General features: G+C 57.8%; 1 protein-coding gene across 5 annotated transcripts in view; it reads left to right on the forward strand.

Moving 5' to 3' along the window:
• Positions 1-17,834, forward strand: part of FUBP3 (far upstream element binding protein 3) — a 51,016-nt gene extending 33,182 nt beyond the window's left edge. For 3 of the 5 annotated variants that reach the window (XM_045469979.1, XM_045469978.1, XM_045469983.1), the window contains 11 exons: positions 2,083-2,208; positions 3,248-3,350; positions 4,202-4,302; positions 6,391-6,532; positions 10,128-10,288; positions 11,075-11,148; positions 11,411-11,491; positions 11,672-11,748; positions 14,098-14,169; positions 15,432-15,559; positions 16,476-17,834. In XM_045469979.1, the coding sequence (XP_045325935.1) occupies positions 2,083-2,208; positions 3,248-3,350; positions 4,202-4,302; positions 6,391-6,532; positions 10,128-10,288; positions 11,075-11,148; positions 11,411-11,491; positions 11,672-11,748; positions 14,098-14,169; positions 15,432-15,559; positions 16,476-16,484 (1,074 nt within the window). In that variant the 3' untranslated portion in view covers positions 16,485-17,834. The remainder of the gene's footprint in view (positions 1-2,082; positions 2,209-3,247; positions 3,351-4,201; positions 4,303-6,390; positions 6,533-10,127; positions 10,289-11,074; positions 11,149-11,410; positions 11,492-11,671; positions 11,749-14,097; positions 14,170-15,431; positions 15,560-16,475) is intronic. The other 2 variants (XM_045469980.1, XM_045469982.1) reach the window with 1 other exon arrangement.
• Positions 17,835-18,743: the final 909 nt, after the last annotated feature.

Consider the following 18,743-nt stretch of genomic DNA (forward strand, 5'->3'; position numbering starts at 1 on the left):
AACTGCAAGTTCGTGCCTCTTAATCCCCTTCACCTATTTATTTTTGAGAGAGCCCGAGTGTGTGCGCGAGCAGGGGAGGGGCAGAGAGAGAGGGAGACAGAGGATCTGAAGCGGGGTCTGTGCTGACAGCAGAGAGCCTGATGCGGGGCTTGAACCCACAAACCATGGATCGTGACCCGAGCTGAAGTCGGTTGCTTAACCGACCGAGCCACTCAGGAACCCCTGTAAAATAATGGTTTTAAAACAGGATTGAGGACCAGTGATTAAAACGGTCTCTTTCCGTAGGCTCCGGTCAGCGACACAGCCCTTTCCACCCTTCAGGTGGGCCCAGGTCCCCCAGGGGCCTCTCCTCCCAGGGCTTTTCAGCTCTTCAGTTGCTTGCAGGTGGGCTTGCCTTCTCTGTTGGAACTTCTGGTTCTTTTATGAAAAGAATACCAGAGCAAAGAGCTTATTTTGTTAATGCTTCAGAAATTTGCAGGAAAATAACTACAACAGGTTTTTAGTATTTTTTTATTTGAAAATTGTCTCTTCGGTATATTTAGTATAAATTATTGTTCATTTGTTTTCTCTCTGTCCCCAACTTAAAAAAAAAATTTTTTTTTAATGTTCTTATTTATTTTTGAGAGACGGAGTGTGAGTGGGGGAGGGGCAGAGAGAGAGGGAGACACAGAATCCGAAGCAGGCCCCAGGCTCTGCGCTGTCAGCACAGAGCCCGACGCGGGGCTCGAACCCATGAGCCTCGAGATCACGACCCGAGCTGAAGTCGTATGCTCAACTGCCTGAGCCACCCAGGTACCCTTCCCCAATTAAAAAAAAAAGTTTTGTTTTTTTTAATGTTTGCTCATTTTTGAAAGAGACAGAGCACAGAAGACAGAGCACAAGCAGGGGTGGGGCGGAGAGAGAGGGGAACACAGAATCAATCCGAAGCAGGCTCCAGGCTCCAAGCTGTTGGTACGGAGCCCGACGTGGGGCTCGAACTCACGAACCGCGAGATCATGACCTGAGTCGAAGTCGGACACTTAAGCGACTGAGCCACCCAGGCGCCCCATATCCTCCCCAACTTTTTTATCATGAGAAACTTCAAGCTTACAGACCCGTTGAAGAGAGAGAAGAGTGAGCACCTGTGTAGCCCCATCCTGCCTGTCATTTTACCACACTTGTGTCTGTGCGTGTGTGCGTGTGTGTGTGTGTCATTTATTCACTTACGTCCTCCTCGCCAGTTGTAAGTTAGTGGCAGGCATCAAAACTGTCCGCCCGTAGATCCCGCAACATGTCTCCTGAGAACTAACTTCCGCAAAACCGGGCCTAAGAAAATAACAGCAGCCCCCTAACATCCTCTTACAGCCTGTCTGTACTCCCGATTTCTCCAAATGTCAGAAGACTTTAATCGCTATTTTGGGACTTTTTGGTTTGGTTTTTCCAGAACCAGGGAGCAGTGTGGGCTCCCACATGACCTTGAGCTGTTCTGCACGGCTGGTGCTTAGTGCAAATTCCGGTGGGGCTGGGACTAGTGTGGGCCGGCCGGCTGGGCTTCAGTGCGTTTGTGGGGAGAGGAAGGATGTGCCTCCAGATTTGCCAGGCCTGGGAGGCAGTCTTGCCTGTATTTTGGGTATTTGATCTCTGGGTACTAGAAGGTCTTTCCGGGCTCCCTGGGCTGGCCTTTTCCCTTTATGTCCCTGCTGCTCCTCTGTGATGGGGTGCCTTGTAATGTCTTCTCTTCCGTGGAACCTGCCCACAGAGCTCTCCGAAAGAGACAGTGTGCCAAAATGCCTCAGGGCCGTCTTAAGCTCTGACCCAGCACAAATGTGCTGATCCGACTGTGGCTTAAAAGAGGGTGGGCCCTGGTCCGTGTGGATATCTTGGGCAACGTAAGGAACACATCACCTACGATCTGATCGGTGTGACCCTCACTAGCCTTCCCCTGTCTCGTGTTGTAATGCAAGAAGGGAGCTGTCCCACGGCCAAGCGCCTTCTGAGTCTTTCAGCCCAACTTAACAGGGTCTGATCTTGAAATTTCCCCTGGTGTCGTGTCTTTCCTTAGGGTTTTGTTTTCCGTAATGCCTTTGCTCTGTGTTCACGCAGCAAGCACGAGAAATGGTGTTGGAGATCATCCGGGAGAAGGACCAAGCTGACTTCCGAGGCGTCCGCGGTGACTTCAACGCCCGCGTGGGAGGAGGCAGCATAGAGGTATGCCTGACCGGCCGGCTGGTTAGTTAGTTCCCAGGCAAACGGGCCTAGCTTTGGGCCCAGCTTTCAGATCGTAGGCCACGCTTTGATCTCATCTTGGCAGCCCGGGCGGGTGTGAGGAAGGACCCAGCCGTAGGGGGAGGAGCCAGGCGGTGGGGGGCATAGCAGCCGTCCTGCATTGCAGGGAAATGGGCCATTCCTCTCAGTTGTGAGGTTTTCCTGCTGCCCAGGTGAGGACCAGAGCCCAGATTTTCTCAGTGCTCTGCGTCGTGATGTATCAGACTTGGAAGCCTGGCTTGGAAGAACGGGATGAAAAGCTTTCCTTTCGAATGAAATCTTGAGATCCGCAGCCCCGTGGGTGGACCTTGCAAACATCATGCTTAGTAGGATAAGCCAGATACAAAAGGATGAATACCGTGGGATTCCGCTTACGCGAGGTGCCTAGAATGGGCGAGTGCAGAGAGACAGAATGGAGAGGAGAGGTGACCAGGGCTGACGGAAGGAGTCTCCATTCAATAGAATACGGTGTTCTGGGGGACAGCGATGAAAAGGTTTGGGGGATATACAGACCGGTGATGGGTGCGTAACGTTGCAAGTGTTTAATGCCACTGAACTGTATACTTATGAATGGTTACAATGATAAAGACTGTGTTCTGTATATTTCACCGGACAAAAGAATGAAGGGCGGGGAAAACGTTTCACGGACCGTTAGTATAATCATTGCGCATGGTACATTTGTGCTTATTTCAGAGAATTGGGAAGATAAGGTTGCCATTTTTAACCTTTTTTTTGATAAGGTTTATCTTGCTTTGCTTCATTTTTGTCACTATTTCGATCGAATATACTTAAGAGGCAGGAATGCCATCGTCAACCATGGTATTTTTCCTTTTCCTAAGAGGGAGAAACGTGCTGCATGATATCATTTCCAGGAAGGCACTACAGTCAAAATCAAGTTGTCTGTTCTTTCTTTTCTTTTTCTTTTTCCTTTTTTAATGTGCCCTTTAAGAAACACCCAATTTGCAGACAGCGCTGATCAGGTTCTGTTTCCCTGTGCTCTCAGGTGTCTGTGCCGAGGTTTGCTGTTGGGATTGTAATAGGAAGAAATGGGGAGATGATCAAAAAGATTCAGAATGATGCCGGGGTGAGGATTCAGTTCAAGCCAGGTTGGTTTTGATGACTCTGAAAAACCCTTAGTGCCGCGAAGCATTATAAATGCGCTTAACGAGACAAGGGCTCTGTACTTAGCTCGTGCGTGTGTTCTCTCTGCGCCCCCCTCCCCTATTCTGTTACCAAAATACCAGTCCACCTTTCTCTGGGCCCTCATGGCGTTTCCAACTTTCCATTTGGCCAAGTAAAGCCTTCAAAAAAAAAAAAAAAAAAAAATCTGTTATTTTGACTTCATCATTCAAAGGTAAAACCATTTGACAAAGGACTAACATCTTAAAACGAAGGACAGACAGTTCCTTAAATGTTACAGATTTGCCTTCAGGAGCAAAATTATTTACATTGTCTTCATTTCCCTGGAGATGGGAAAACATTGCAGTGTGCTGATTTTTGGAAACATTGCCATACCTCAACTCTGCTTTCTTTCACGTTAATTGCTTTTTGTTTCTGTAATGAGTTCTTTTTAAAATGGCTATAGCTTGGGGCGCCTGGGTGGCTCAGTCCGTTGAGTGTCCCAACTTCGGCTCTGGTCGTGATCTCCCGGTTTGCGGGTTCGAGCCCCGTATTGGGCTTTGCACTGACAGCACAGAGCCTGCTTCAGATTCTCATCTCCCTCCCTCTCTCTGCCCCACCCCCACTCGCTCTCACAAATAAATAAAAAGATTAAAAATAACAATAAAATGGCCAGAATTGCATGAGAAGTGAGTGTTGGCATAGACGGTGTAAAAAGAGGTAGACACATACGTTTCTCTGCGCATCTGGTAGGAATATCGATCGCAAGTCAGACTGACCTTTGTTTCCAGGTTACATTTGGGCGTTTTCTAACCCTGTCTCTCCCTTTGTTCGGCAGACGATGGTGTTAGTCCGGAGAGAGCCGCACAAGTCATGGGGCCCCCAGATCGGTGTCAGCACGCAGCACACGTCATCAACGAGCTTATTCTTACAGCCCAGGTGAGTCCGGCTCTCTGGAGTTGGGACACGTCCCCTGCAAAAGCTGATAGTGCCACCCAGGGTCTCGGGACAGCACCACAGAGCAGTCGCGCCCTCGCGGTCACATTCTGGAACCCAGGTCTCTTGTCGGTTGCCTGCCTCTGGGGGCACAGCCGGCGGCCTCTCTGCCTCTGCCCTTTTCCTGCCTTCCCGTTTTTTTGGTGCTAGCTTCTCGCTCTCCTGACTTTATTGTCCCAGGATCTAGCTTTTGTTCATTCGGTAAGTTCCTGGCTGTGGGAACTATCTCGAGAAGTACAGTGCAGGTCGCCAGGTTTCCAGCCATCGGGTACACTGGGCACAGGACTGTTGGGCGAACTCCAGTCTTCGCTTCAGAAAGCACTTCAGGACCCCCCAGGTCTTCGGGCTGCCTTCAGCCCCGGATTCCGCACACATCTCTGTCTCGGGGACGTGAGCAGCGTGTGTGACGCCGTTAACATCTCCACCCGCACCCCGGTTGTGAAGTGCCCTGGGAGTCGCTGTGGCCGAGCTGGGTCGGTCGGCGTGTCCCCTGAGGGAAATTTCAAAACACCTAGAGCCGAAGAGAGAAGCATGGGATCGGACACCACAGCCCCAGCTCTGCTGTGAGCCGCGCGAGCTGGGACCCGTCCCCGCATCTCCCTGGGCCGCGTCCTCTCCCCCGCAGACCGAGGGGTGCGCGTCGGGCCGCGCCGCCCACGGGGTCCCCCAAGCCGTCAAGCGTCCGTGCTGAAGTTACGGGTTTATAGCCCCCTCCCCAGACTCCCCGAGTCAGCACACCCCAGAGAGGGGCTTGGGCTTCCTCTGGAGTTACGGGCGATTCTTAGGATCAGAAGAACTCAGAAGAGAATCCCTCCGTGAGCCCAGCATCCTTTTTAGCAGAGAAGCGTCTACGGACCCGGAGCTGCGGAGGCACGAGCAGCACCTCCGAGGATCTGATACCTGCCGGGGAGTTGGCTCTGTGTGTGCGTGCACGCGCGTGTGTGTGCGAGTGGGCACGCATTTAACGTCCGTCCCTAAAATCGCCACGTTTACTCACTGTTTGCGACTCGTAATAGCCGAGCGCAGGGAAAAAGGCACTCCGATCATCTCCGCTTTCTGCTGGTTTAGATTCTGGGTGGATGCTCAGTTTACTCTTTGTCAGCAGAGGCAGGTCTTGCCGAACGTTTGTCCGCTGCGTTGAACATCTGTTCAGCTTCTCCCTTCCGTGAAGGAGCTCTCAGCTGGACCAGGTTTGCCCTCAACAGATAAAGAAGATGAGGGGGCCCTGGCTGGCTCAGTCGGTTAAGCGCCCGACTTCAGCTCAGGTCGTGACCTCATGGTTCGTGGGTGTGAGCCCCGCGTGGGGTTCTGTGCTGACAGCTCAGAGCCTGGAGCCTGCTTCCGATTCTGTGTCTCCCTCTCTCCCCCTCCCCCACTTGCTCGCTCGCTCACTCGCTTGCTCTCTCCCTCTCTGTCTCTCAAAAATAAACGTTAAAAAAACAAACCAGATACAGAAGATTTTAAATGCCGCAGCTCCAGAGTGACTCAGAGGACCAGGACCTCTGATGAGATGGGCTGCCCCTGAGGGAAAGGAACCTTCTGCTGGGTGTTGGCCTAGGGTGTTGGCTGAGGGATGTGCTCTCTGCTGGAGGCGCAGCGTGAGGAGTCAGAGGCCGCTCCGCCCCCAAACCACGGGCCCAGTCGCGTGGCTTGTTCCCTCGGCCCCGGCGTGGAGGAGAAAACTGGCTCCTGATACCTGGACTGTAGGGCCCAATCCCAAAGACTGCCCAGCAGAGGGGCGCCGGGCCTCAGACACCGGAGTTTATGTCTGACTGCCTGTTTTAGTTGGACGGTTCAGGGCTGTTTATGTCGCCGCCCACGTTAGCCTGCGCACGTCCTCCCTGAACGCGCCTGTGGTTGGTGTTAATTCCGGCTCTAAGAGAGCACTTCAGAATCTGAAACGTGAAAAGGTGCTCAGGTTGTAATGCGTGGCGTTGATTCCATCCCGTCACTTCTCCTCCTCCCCGGAGATGAAGAGTGGTCCCGGTGGCAGTGGCAGAAATCGTCACTTGAGCTTTGCTTCCCTCCCAGGAAAGAGATGGCTTCGGAGGCCTCGCAGTGGCCAGGGGACGAGGCCGTGGCCGTGGCGACTGGAGCGTGGGTGCCCCCGGGGGCGTCCAGGAGATAACGTACACCGTGCCGGCGGATAAGTGCGGCCTCGTCATCGGCAAAGGTAAGGAGGCACCGGGGTCTCCGACAGCAGACGGGTCCCGTACGGTCCCTCCAGGGCGCGCGGGCGGGTCTGTGTGCCGCACTCGACCGAACGTGCCGGGTCTGGGGCTTCCGCTGCCTTCCGCGGGAACGCGACCGTGTCGGGTCTTCTCACGAACACGGGCAGAGCTAGTCGTTGGCTCCCGTGTGTGAACAGACAGCGGGGAAGACCCGCCGGCAGCAGAGCAGGCACCGGTTGTGGGCGAGGCGCCCCGCACGCGAGGGGCCTCTCGGCGTGTGCCGATCGACTGATCGGCGATTCGCTTCCCTCCGAGGAACTTAGAGGAATGGTTAAGATCGTTGCTCAAGTGAAGATTGCCGTCCGACAAGCGTGCCACTTCCGGGCCTTAGCGGGCGTGGGCACTTGGGCTCTGTGGACACGCGGGAGGATGGCGTTTTACGTTTTCGGTCCGCCTCCCGTGAGTAGCAGACACCCCGCGGAGGGGAAGAGAAAACTGACAGGATCGTGGTTTCTGGGCTTTGTAGAGAGTGTTAGCGAGAAACCCTTGTTGGCGGCTGGTGTGGCCCCTCTCCACCCTTCCCTGCGAGCAAGGGAAGAGCAGGCAGACATCGCTGCGGCGGCGAAGGTGTCTCCGTGAGGGGTACCGTCCGTGGGCCCTCGGGGGAGCCTCGCGGGGGGGCAGCACGTGAGCGTTTGACAACCTGTGGCGGAAGCAGAGACAGGCTCCGCCCCAGGGTTTCTCCAGCGTCCGCTACCACCAGCCCTCCCTGACCTGATCCACAGCGCGTGATCCGAGAACGTCTTCAGCAGGGAGCTGAGGCTGCCTTAGCGCGCGCTCGTGCGCCTGCACGCGCCCTCCTGAGCCTCTCGGTCACCTTCTGGAGTCTGCGCTTAGCCCTGCCCGTGAACAGTGTGTATGCGCTTGTACGTGTGCTCTTGCCAGATGTTTATCTCCCGTCGTCTCTTAGATTGTTTACCTTTCGGAGGTGGCAGGAACGCTGTGAGTTCGTTTTAATTTCCCGGCGGGGGATACGTGCTGATGAGCGTTTAGTGGATATTGTCAGCTGCCCAGATGCTGTGTTAAGTCAGAGCCGCCCCCCGGACCACCGGCCTGGCTGCTGCGAGATGAAAACCAGTAGGTGCCCGTAGGTTGAGAACCAGATCTAGGTTTCTGAGCCTTTCGAGAACCGTTTGGTCAGCGAGGTTTGACCGTGCGTCTCCTCTAGACTGGCAGAATCTCGCTGCCTTTACTGTGACCGCTCCCCGGAGTCCGTGAAACCTGGGTGCAGGCAAACGGCCCCTCGTCGTGTGTCCCCGCCAGAGTCCCGCTGGGCGACTCCCGCAGGAAAGTGACAACGGTGCAAGGCGGTGACCGATCCTGTGTCCCGGGGCTCCGACAGCAGCCTCGATAACCCAGGGTTCGGCGAGCAGGGTCTCTCTCCCCGCCACGCACACCGCACACGGGGGCTGAGTGTGAGGGGCGCGCCTTCTTCGGAGAGGCGCGTGGTGAGGGTGAGGGAGGGAGGCAGGAGAGGGAGCCACAGGCAGCCAGGCCCAGCTCCCCCCCCACCCCCCGGCTCCAGCCCTTGGACAGACGCTGCGCCTCCCGGGGCCCCTGCTGGATTTCCATGATAAATACAGCCGTGGTGACAGATAGTGTGGCCAGCCCTGCTCTTGTCAGCCGGGCCTTTTAGCAGGTTTGATTAATTGCTTTACGATTTCACGTCCAGCCGGGGGGCCGCTGGTGGGTCGCTTCTGCCCCCCATCAGGTGGAAGAATGGACAGGCTGCCGAATGCGTCTGTAGACAGCCACCATGTGCCAAGCTGGTGACCTCATTTTGAAGGAAGGTGAACTTAAATTAACTCCTTCCGGCCCCGTGCGGTTTTGTGGTGCCTCTTCACCTTCCGAGCGTGCTGCCCGGGCCTCCGGGATCGGGGCCTGCGGGGCCGCTGCTCCGGGGCCCGGCGGAGGACAGCCGGTCTGGGCTCGGCCTCAGACACACGCACACTTTGTGCTCTCACCTCCAGAACCCGAGAACCCCGCGGCGTCTGGGGGGGACTCAGGGCCTCGGCCCGTTCTCTTTGCTCTTTGTTGCGCCCCAGAGACACTTTGCCCAGGACTGGCAAAGCTGTTCACGTGTCATGGTGCAGAGAAAATAAATTCACAACCTGGGAGTGGAGGGCGGCAGTTCCAGGGCTGGGAGGGGCTCGCCTCCACCCGGGGGCCGGGGGAGCCGCTGTGGGCAGGCTTGCTGTGACTTCCACGTTGGTCAGTGCCCTTTGCTCGAGGGGGAAAACGCAGGGACGCTTTTCTGGAGCTGTAGCAGAACTTCACGTGCACGTCCCGACCCGTCGGTCTGCTGAGTGCTTTTTCATTTGCTTTTAAATTGAAGCCCACCCTCAACTAAACTGACATACGGCACCAGCCGATCTGCACCAGGTTCTCTCTCCAAAGGCCATCAGCCTCCTGGTTTCCTTCCTGTGGTGCCCGCCTTCAGGAAGCCTGGTGGGACCCCGGCTTCGTCTTTGCTTCCTGGCCGCACAGCGTCCCGTCGAGGACGAGATAAGACACAGGCTGGGCCTGCTCTTGGGAACCCCTCCTTGTCTACTTGCTGGCTAGGCGCCCCAGCAGCGGGCTAGGGGGCCGGTTGTAGCGCAGGAAGGATGGTGGACGTGTTACCATGAAATGACAGATGTCATCTGAGTTTGGTTTTGACTCCGGGCTGGGTGGAGCGACACAGACTGGCCTTCGGTCTTTGCTTTTCATCACTTGGGGCTCTCTGGTCTCCTGCGCCAGATTTTCCAGACTGTCTTTCTCTAATATTCGCAAAACTCTGCTCCCAAGTTTCCTCATACTCTGTGCGCCCCCCCCCCACCCCCCCCCCAACGGAGCAGGACTGATCTGTAAGTTCTGTGAAATTTCTAAAGAAGAATCACACCATTGTGACACTGCTGGAGCCTTTGTTACGCAAATCTCATTAAGAGACTGGAACTCTCACGGGTTTTTCAAAGAGTCCAACTAAATTTTCATTACCCCGCTCCACCCAGGCCCCTGTGACCCCCATCTCGGCTGCCTCTCTGTCTAGACCTGCCCCCCCCACCCCCACCCCCGCCCACGGAGGAGGCAGGGACCCGAGAAGTGACAAGATGGGACGTTGGACGCCCGAGTGGGCTCCAGGCATTGTTGGAGCCGGAGGCCGTCTGTTTGCCCTGTGGAGGGGGGAGAACTGCAGCGAGGCGGCCCACGCCGGGGCTCAGGGGGCCCCCATTGTACGAGGAGGATGGGGTGCCTTCCCTGGGCCTGGGAGGGCCGAGCTCCCTCGTGTGCATCCAGGGGCCCCGGGCGCCCCGCGGTGTCTGCTTCAGCCTGGCTCAGAGGGAAGGACCAGCTTCGCTCACGAGTCCGGTTTTGCAGACGAGAGGGCCCTGGTGTTCGTCAGAACCGGTTCGGAGTAAACCGAGGGCGCTTCTCTCCCGGGCGAGGGCTGGGGCGCAGGCCCCGCCCTTCCCTCCTCTCCACGGCGGAATCCTCCAGAATGTCCGGCTCTGCCCCCACTGCCACTTATCCTTGTGTCTTGTGTCCACCTGCCCGCAGGAGGTGAGAACATCAAAAGCATAAATCAGCAGTCGGGAGCGCATGTGGAGCTCCAGCGGAACCCCCCCCCCAGCACCGACCCCAGCCTGCGAGTATTCACCATCAGGGGCGTCCCTCAGCAGATCGAAGTGGCCAGACATCTCATAGATGAGAAAGTTGGTGTACGTACAAGGTTCTCCCTACCTGGCGTGACGGTAGCTGGGTTTCCTTTTGGGATGTCCCGGGTACCTGTCCTCCCCCAGAAGCTCGTACTTCCTGTGCTTTCCGGCCCTCGCGTGCCGTGAGGGCCACCCCTCCCGCTTTGCCACGGGGGGCGGGGAAGGTCGGGGCCCGGGGTGGGGGGGGGGGGTGCCAGGCGAGGAAGGAAGCCCTCTGGCAGGTCTCCCCAAGGCCCCCACAGCTGAGCAGCTCAGGCCCAGAGCCGTGCGCCCCACAGGCTTAGATGAGCAGCCCGGGCAGCAGCCTTCCCCCCGGCGCTGCCCCGACTCCCGCGGGCCTGGCCCTGGCGGCCGGCCCTGCAGGCAGCGTTCATTGACTCTGGCTTTAGTTTCAGGCGCCTCAAAGCAGATAAAGAAAGGGAGTGTTGATGGAGGACAGATTGGCCACTGCTCACCTCAAAGGGGACGTAGAATGGCAGAAAGAGCCATGGGCCAGCCTAAATTGACGGGAGAGTCAAGCAGGTTGGTCCCGACCCCCAGGGTGACACGCTAGGGCCGTTGTGGTGGTGCCAGCATTGGCTGCGTGTGGTATCGGTCACTCCACGGGGCAGAAGCCGTTTCTGCAGAAAAAGTCCACTGTGGGGAAGCAAGGCTAGTGAGCGTCATAGGGTGTCTTGACCTCCCTCGGCTCTGTCTCCCCGAAAGCGGTAGTTTGCCTCGGGGTGGGCCTGGGCAGAGGGCGGAGGTGCGGCCCACAGGCAGTGAGAGCTCCCTCTGTGCCCATGACAGGGGACCAGTCTGGGAGCACCCGGAGCCTTCGGACAGAGCCCGTTCAGCCAGCCGCCCACGGCGCCTCATCAACAGTGAGTCTCACCTCGGTCTCTGCCTCAAGAGGCTCTCTCTCTCCAGCTGCTTCCAGGGAGGGCCAGCCAATAGCCTGAAGTCCTGGGTGTGGGCAGCTCCCATCCCTTTGGCCCTGTCCGCTGGCCCCTCTGTGTCTAGCCTGTTCATAGCCTGCTGAGTGGTCCCGGGGTGAGAGCCTTCCCGGAGGCCTTCCTGGAGGCGGAGGGCCTCCCGGCCCAGGCCCTCGGGCGCTGTGTTCATTTATTCTTCACTTTCTTGCAGTGCTTTTCCTCCGAGGAGCTCGGCCTGCTTCCCCAGCATCGCCGCTAAGGTGAACGGAAACCCCCCCAGCACCCCTGTAAGGTGGGTGACTTCTCGCTCCGTCGGGACGGGTGGCACTGGGGCCCCGGCCACTGCCAGTAGGGGGCGGGGGAGCGGCGAAGGGCGAGGGCGAGGGCGAGGCCGGCGTGGCGGGAGGGGGCCCCAGGCCAGGAGGAGGGGGTGTGACCTGCTCTGGGACGAATGACCCTCTCGTCTTCCCAGCGGTCCTCCGGCCTTCCTGACCCAGGGATGGGGCAGCACCTACCAGGCGTGGCAACAGCCCACCCAGCAGGTCCCAAGTAAGTGACTCGGGAGGAGGCGGGACCGTGCGCGGCGCGCGGAGGCCGAGGGGCTGGTGTGTCTGACACGCGGGCTGGGGAGCCGCCGGCAGGCCCTGCGGAGACAGGGTGTGTGTGGGTCTCAGCGGCTGCCCGGCTGAGCGGCCGGCTGCCTCCCGTCCACCTCTCAGGGCTGCCTTTCCCTTCTGCTCTGTCCTTCTCAGGGCCGCACTCCTGTCCGCTCTGCTCCCACCACCGGGGCAGGAAGGCCCGGGGGTTGGGCCTGGCCCTGCCCTCCTTTCTCCCCCAGGCTGTGCCCGCCTTCGGGGCTCCCCGCCCACTCCCCACGGTGGCTCCCCATGGTGACCATCTCCCCTCCTTGTGTCCGGCGCGGTCTTAGAAAGGCTGTTCTTTCTACCTCCTGGACTTGGCGGAGGATGAGCTGTGCCGGGTGATGCCTCTCCCGACAGCCGATTGTAAGAGAAGGGTCCCCGCAGCCCGCCCTCCGGCCCCCACGTGGCCTCATGAGTCGCTCTCGAGCTTTATTGCTGGTACAGCCTTCGAAAACAAGAACGAGACAAAAGCTCACCTTCAGATGTGGGGCCCTCTGAAGCGGCCGCCTGTGTTTGGAAAGGGTCCTGTGGTCTGTCTGCACGAGGTCCTTGCGGCTCTGCCCCCGAGGGCCTGAGCCCGCGTTCTGGGCTCCCCTGCCGCCCCACCCCCCACCCCCCCCCCCGGGCGCGGCTGGACAAGCCCGCGTGGAAGCCGACTCGGGGCGGCCCTCCGCACGGTCCCCTTCTCTGGGCCCCCGTCTGGCCGTCTGTGGCACGAAGGGTTTCGACTGCATTCCCACCGTACCCGGGAGGTCTGAGATGGCATGGCACGCTTGCCTTCTGTTGTTCCTTTTCTTCCGCAGTATTTGGGAAGCGTCTCAAACGCGCGGGATACCGTATAGAATTTGTCCCGCCGACTCGTGCGCCCTGCCTGGTGTCCGCCGGGCCCGGGCTTCACGGTGCCCACTTTGTCCCAGAGCCTCTTCCCGTTTTCTTTCCTTCTGTGCCGGTCAGCTTTAGGGCCCTCAGGACAAGAGGTGACCCGGGTCGGGTTCACGTTTGCCCCAGCGTCGAGGACCGAGACTCTGTGAGAAAGCCCTAGACTCGGGGCAAGTGACAGGGGCCATGGCGTCCCTCCAGAGGGAGCTGACCCTGGGGCCGCGGTTCCGCGGAGGCCCAGCCCGGCCGCCCGCCTCGGCCCAGGTTGGCCAGGAGGGCTTGGCAGAGGCACGCGGGACGAGTCCAAGAAAGCACCGTCGGGGCCTGGCTTCCTCCCGCCGTTCCCAGCCTTCGCCGTTGCCAGCCCTCTGGGTCTGACGGAGGAGCCCTTGGTGCCCGGCCTCCGAAACTGCCTCATTCCAATCCCAGCCTCGTCCACAGTCCCTTCCTGCCCCACCGGGAGGATGGGGGTGGTCTTCTCCCCTCCGTTCCCCCCACCTCACTTCTTCCCGAGCCCCACACACAGACTGCCCCGCCCCCACCCCTACCCCTCCTCAGATGCAGTAAATTAACTCGAGGGGAAGACACTTTGCCGGGAACATGGGCACCATAGCACGTGCTGCCTGCCGGCCGCCAACTGCAATGGTGACAGAAAACAGGACGCTGCAGGGGTCTTAGCAGGTGACGCGAAAGCCAGCCCTGACCTCGGCAGAAAGGAAGGCCCCGACTTGTCGCCCCGCTCCAGGCTTCTCGTCCCTCCACACCCGGGGCTGGCCGCTGCCACGCTGTTCTGCAGCCCAGCCCTCGCGGCCGGCACCACACAGAGCGCACACCCCGGGGAGTGCACTGGACGCGACCCCACGCGCCTCCTCTCCCGCTCCGCTCCTGTCCCGGAAAGGCGCGAAGCTAGATTGGGATCAGGCGCACGGGGTGGCCCTCGGCCCCTCTGCCGTGTGGCCCTCGTCTTCCCGTCCTCACCACGGCAGTCTCTGGGCCGTTTTCCCTGCGCTCTGCTCGTCCAGGGTGAAAGCCGCCAGCTCTCGAACAGAAGGGCCAGGGGAAGGGTGCGGGCAGCGCCACTTGGATCTTCTGTCCCGTTTGAAGGCCGATTCGGGGAGCCTCAGACACAGTCGCCCCGGCCCCGGGTCTCCCTGCAGCTCGGATCTCCACCCGAAGGGTCCAGGCCGGTCCCACCAGTTGCTGGGGGGGACAGCTGTCCCGCCCGGCCCCACCCTTACGGAGACCGTAGTCACACCCGTCTGCCCGTCGGCCTGTCCCTGCGGCCAGCCTGCTGCCGCCTTCCCGGGCCGCAGGGCCTGGAGCGAGCGCAGAGCAGGGCCCGGCACCGGGGACCTGACCCTTTGTGTTCTCCGCACAGGCCAGCAGAGCCAGCCGCAGAACAGCCAGCCCGACTACAGCAAGGCCTGGGAAGACTATTACAAAAAACAGAGTGAGTGCGACGGCCTTCCGAGCAAGCAGACCCCTGGGCCCAGAGGCCCCGCGCCTTAGGCCTCGTCGGCCCTGCCTCCCCGTCACCTTTGTTCTTCAACGCTTTCCCTGTGTGACTCGATCTCAGTCCTGCCTTTGTCTCCCCGGGTCCCTGTGTGTCTGTCAGAGGAGACGTCCCCCCCGCCCCCCAACCCCTTCTGGATGCCACAGGGCCTGAGGACAGCTCAGGGCCGGCTGTCCCTGCCTCGGCCACCCCCTTTAGAACCACTTGGCCAGGACTCAGACCAGCCAGGAGTCCTCTTCCGTGACCGGCTTTTTCTGGTCGTTTCCAGGTGGGGAAGAGGAAGAACAAAACTCAGGGCAGGAGTCTAAAATTGGAGGGGGTGTTGAGGTGCTGGCCTCCCGCCTCGAGGAAGCTCATTTTCTTAGCTGTGCCAGAAACAAAACCCATCTTTTTAACGAGAGAAGGAAGAGATTTGGGAACAGCAACCCGAAAAGCCCCCAAATAACTCATTGAAAATTCGTGCGACATCCTCTGTATGTATTTGCGAAACTGCCAAGCCACAGTGGCTGTCGGGGAAGACGGCTCACGTGCCTTGATTTCGAAGGGTGTTACCTGCTGGTTGGAGCAGCTCGGGTCAGAGGCCGCTGAGGAGATGTTCGCCCTGGTGTTTGGGATCATCACCAGGTGGATAGCCCTTCCAGGGACTTCGATGGGGGTCAGGGAGCTAATCGGCACCCCAGGCACCTGCTGAAAGGCCAGGTGCCCCGTCTTCCCCAGACCTCCCGAGTCTAGACTCCCAGACATACGTGGGCCTGTGTTTCCAGCCCTGGTGGGATTGGCCCCTCCGCACAGGCGCACCCCACACCCAAGCCAGGTACTTACACTCCTTTCCCTCTTCCCGCCTCCCTCCTCTCTGTCTCTCTCTCTCTCCCTCTGTCTCTCTCTGTCTCTCTCTCTCTGGCACTGGCAGCCGACGGGGCAGGCAGACAGATGCGGAGAAGGTGATTCTGGAGAGAAGACAGACAGGAGGGTCCCGTAGGAGCGGAGCAGGGCCAGGAGCACGAGGCTAATGGCACCTTCTTGCGGCAGGCACGCGGGCCGCGCCCGACCGCCCCGGCCCCGGCCCCGCCGACTTCCAGTGCCTGTTCCGGCCACCCCCGAGCCTTTGGGAAGGGACCCCTCCGAGCTGGCAGTGTCCCCGACCTCCCCCCGCCACGTGCCCGCCCCCGGTAACCCCCGTCCTCTCCTCTGTCGGTCAGGTCACGCCGCCAGCGCTGCCCCTCCGGCCAGCTCCCCGCCGGACTACACGATGGCCTGGGCCGAATATTACAGACAGCAGGTTGCTTTCTACGGGCAGACGTTAGGACAGGCTCAGGCCCACAGCCAGGTGCGTCGCCGGCCAGCCGGCCTGGCCCCCAGCCCCTTTCCCCGGAGCCCGGGTGTGCGTCTGGCCACAGCCACGCCGGCCCCCTCCTCGCCCCGGAGAGAGCGGGTTTGGGCCAAGCGGGGGAGGGATTGGCTGGGCAGCCCCTGGGAGGAAGGCGCCTCACATCCGGTGCCGAGTGGCACTCAGCTTCCCCAGCTGTCAGGGAGCGTGCCCAGACGGAGGACCCGGGGCGGGCTTGGCGTCACAGTGGGGACCGTGGGGGGTCACGGACCTTGAAGAGGGCGGCATGGCCTCACCGTCACCCTCGGCCCCGGCCAGCGGCGAGGGGCGGGTGGCAGGAGGGCGAGTCCGCAGCGTCTGCGGGCCCGACAGGGCAGGGCGCCCGGCCTTCATCCCGCGTGGAAACCCGCTCGGCTCTCGTCCGGTCAGAAGCCAGAAACCGGTTTCTTATTAACGTAGGGAACGTGGCGAGATCCTCCCACAGAGCATTTTTCAGGTGACCCGACACCAGCCAGGTCCCTGTGGACGGCGTGTCGGTCACCACAGGCCCTGGGCCCAAAGCTCGCCGGTCATCTCACCGCCAAAATTGGCCCTCTGTGCCCGGGGCCCCGCGGAGACGGGACGGGGCTGACGGGTGGCCGAGGACAGCTCTCTCGCGCCCGCTCCCCTGCCCCACACCGCGGTGTCCCTTGCTTGGAGAGCCGCCCAGGACCTCCTGTTCAGGAGAGGGTTTGTCTGGGCCAGGTCCCATGACGTGGGGCCCCGGGGAGACGCAGAGACATTGGCTCGTGTGTGTGTGTGTGTCCACGCCTGTTGAGGGGCCAGAAGGGGAGGGTGACCTGTCACCCCCTGCCGACAGAGACGAGGACATGAGAGGTGGCCTCACAGACTAACTTCTGTCCCCTTCCTTCCCCAGGAGCAGTAGGACGGCGGCCCGCAGTGCTTTTCTCCCCGAAATCATTGTGAGCGAAAACCCGTTTGTAACAGAGGTTTATAGATTTGCAAACCTTTTGATGAAGAACTTTTGTTTTGTTCTGTGAAACACTATATTTAGATTAACAGGACTTTTCTAAAAATCGGGAAAAATTCATTACTAAAAATGGCTGATAATTTCTGTTTCATTGTTCTTGTTTGTTATTTCAAACGTGTAAGCTCTGGGATTCTTTTTGGAGCAGTGCCTACAAATTCAGGCACCGGAATGTGCCTCAGAGCAGTGACATTTCAACACGGTGTGTTTTCGTTTCGTTTCGTTTCGTTTCGTCGTGCGTCTTTTTATTTACAGTTTTTGGGTTTTTTTTCTGTTGCAACAGAAAGTGGCTTGGAAATCTTAGGTGGTATGTAACAAATTCTTTTAAAAATTTTTAAACAGTATTTAAATATTCTTAAATGTGTAAATTCATTAAATGTTTTACTTCTAATTTCTTGTATCTTGGCTGTCTGGTTTTACTGCATTTTTTAAAAAAACTGAACTATTATGTATTGTAATTAATTATGTGAATTCTGAATTGAGACAGAGAATTGTATTGCTGTCCAACCGGGATTGGGAGGGGGCATTTTATAGGGTTTGTATAATTTCTAGAGTGCTAAAGGGGTAATATAAAATGTTCTTGTGTTTAGCATACGTTTTTTTTCGTGTCTCCATTACCATTTGCAACTGTGTATCTAAGACCTCCAAGCTGGTGTTAAAAACAAAACGAAAAACCTTTCTCTCTTCTCTCAGAAATATAAATACTGTTATTTTTAATATTAAAAAGAAATCCGATATAACTTTTAACAAACACTGTGGAACATTAAACCGCATAAAAATGTAGTAACTATTTTTTAATTCCAAGGTGTTTCCTTCCTTTTTCCTTTGAGATATTTTCTTAATATTTGTCAAATTAACTAGATGAATAAATAAATCTAGTATTAACCACAATATGAATTAAATGATTTTGATTTAATAAAAGGGATAATATGATCTCCGACGTTTACTGTAGTGTATCTTGTACAGATAACATGTATTTTTAAAGGAAAGAAAAACGGAATCGAAGCTGTTTTTCCTTGCGTTTTTCATTGATCTGAGGGACATTCCGTTTGAAATGTACCGACGTTACAGTCTCTTTTTTTCCTCCTTATTTTCCTTATAATGCTTGAAATGTCTAACTATTAAAAAAAAGGCAATTGGAAAATGTTATGCATGTTGTTTAAAAAAAAGTGTTCTTTTTATTTGACTGACAATTCATTTTACACTCTATATAATAAAATTTCCACAAGACGTCTTGTGGGCAAAGTATTTTTAGTCTGTTCGCTTTCCTCTCGCTCGTTCGGCCCCCTGCCCCCCTGCCCCCTGCCCCCTGCCCCCTGCCCCCGGCCGTAAAGTCGAGCGAAGATTCTTGTAGTTCGTAGCCCGCTCGTCCTGCGCGAACATCAGCCCGACTTAGCTGGGGCCCGGCTCGTTAAGCTCATTTTATTTTTTTTTTTTTATTATTTTTTTTTTTTTTTTAATTTTTTTTTTTCAACGTTTATTTATTTTTGGGACAGAGAGAGACAGAGCATGAACAGGGGAGGGGCAGAGAGAGAGGGAGACACAGAATCAGAAACAGGCTCCAGGCTCTGAAAGCTCATTTTATTTTAAAGGCTTCGCAGAAGCGGACGGTCTGACGGGAGAGCCTCGATCACCACCAGCCCCTCTTACCTGTCCCATCTGGCCGGGGGGTGGGGGGGGCTGTGACACCAAGACGTCAATAGCGAGTTTCCTCACGGCTGTCATGCTAAGTGGAGCCGGAAGAATCTTCGAAGGGAGGTTGTGACCAGCTCTGCAGCCAGATCAGCACGCTTCCCGAAACTTGAGTCGGCACACAGCCTCCCTCCGCCCGCCCGCCTCCCCACACCCCTCCCGGGCACGCGGGGCGGCCAGGCCGGGGACATCAGGGCTGCTCTGGGCCCGGTGCCCTTGGCCTGCCTTCCACGCTGTCCTAGGCTGCCCGGCCGCTCCCTCCGGGGCCCCGAGCCCCGCCGAGGGATACCGGGGGCTGGGAGACCCGGAAAGCCCCAGCGAATGTGCCTTCTTTCCGTGTTCCCGTTAAGGAAACAAAAGCAAAGTGTGTGTGTGTGGGGGGGGGGGGTCCTTACCCACAGGTTCGAGTCACGGAGGGCCCTGCCGTTTCAGGACAGGGCGTGACCGTGTGGGCCCTGCTCTAGA

This window comes from Leopardus geoffroyi, chromosome D4 (genome assembly GCF_018350155.1).
Source record: "Leopardus geoffroyi isolate Oge1 chromosome D4, O.geoffroyi_Oge1_pat1.0, whole genome shotgun sequence".
In the NCBI taxonomy this organism is placed as follows: domain Eukaryota; kingdom Metazoa; phylum Chordata; class Mammalia; order Carnivora; family Felidae; genus Leopardus; species Leopardus geoffroyi.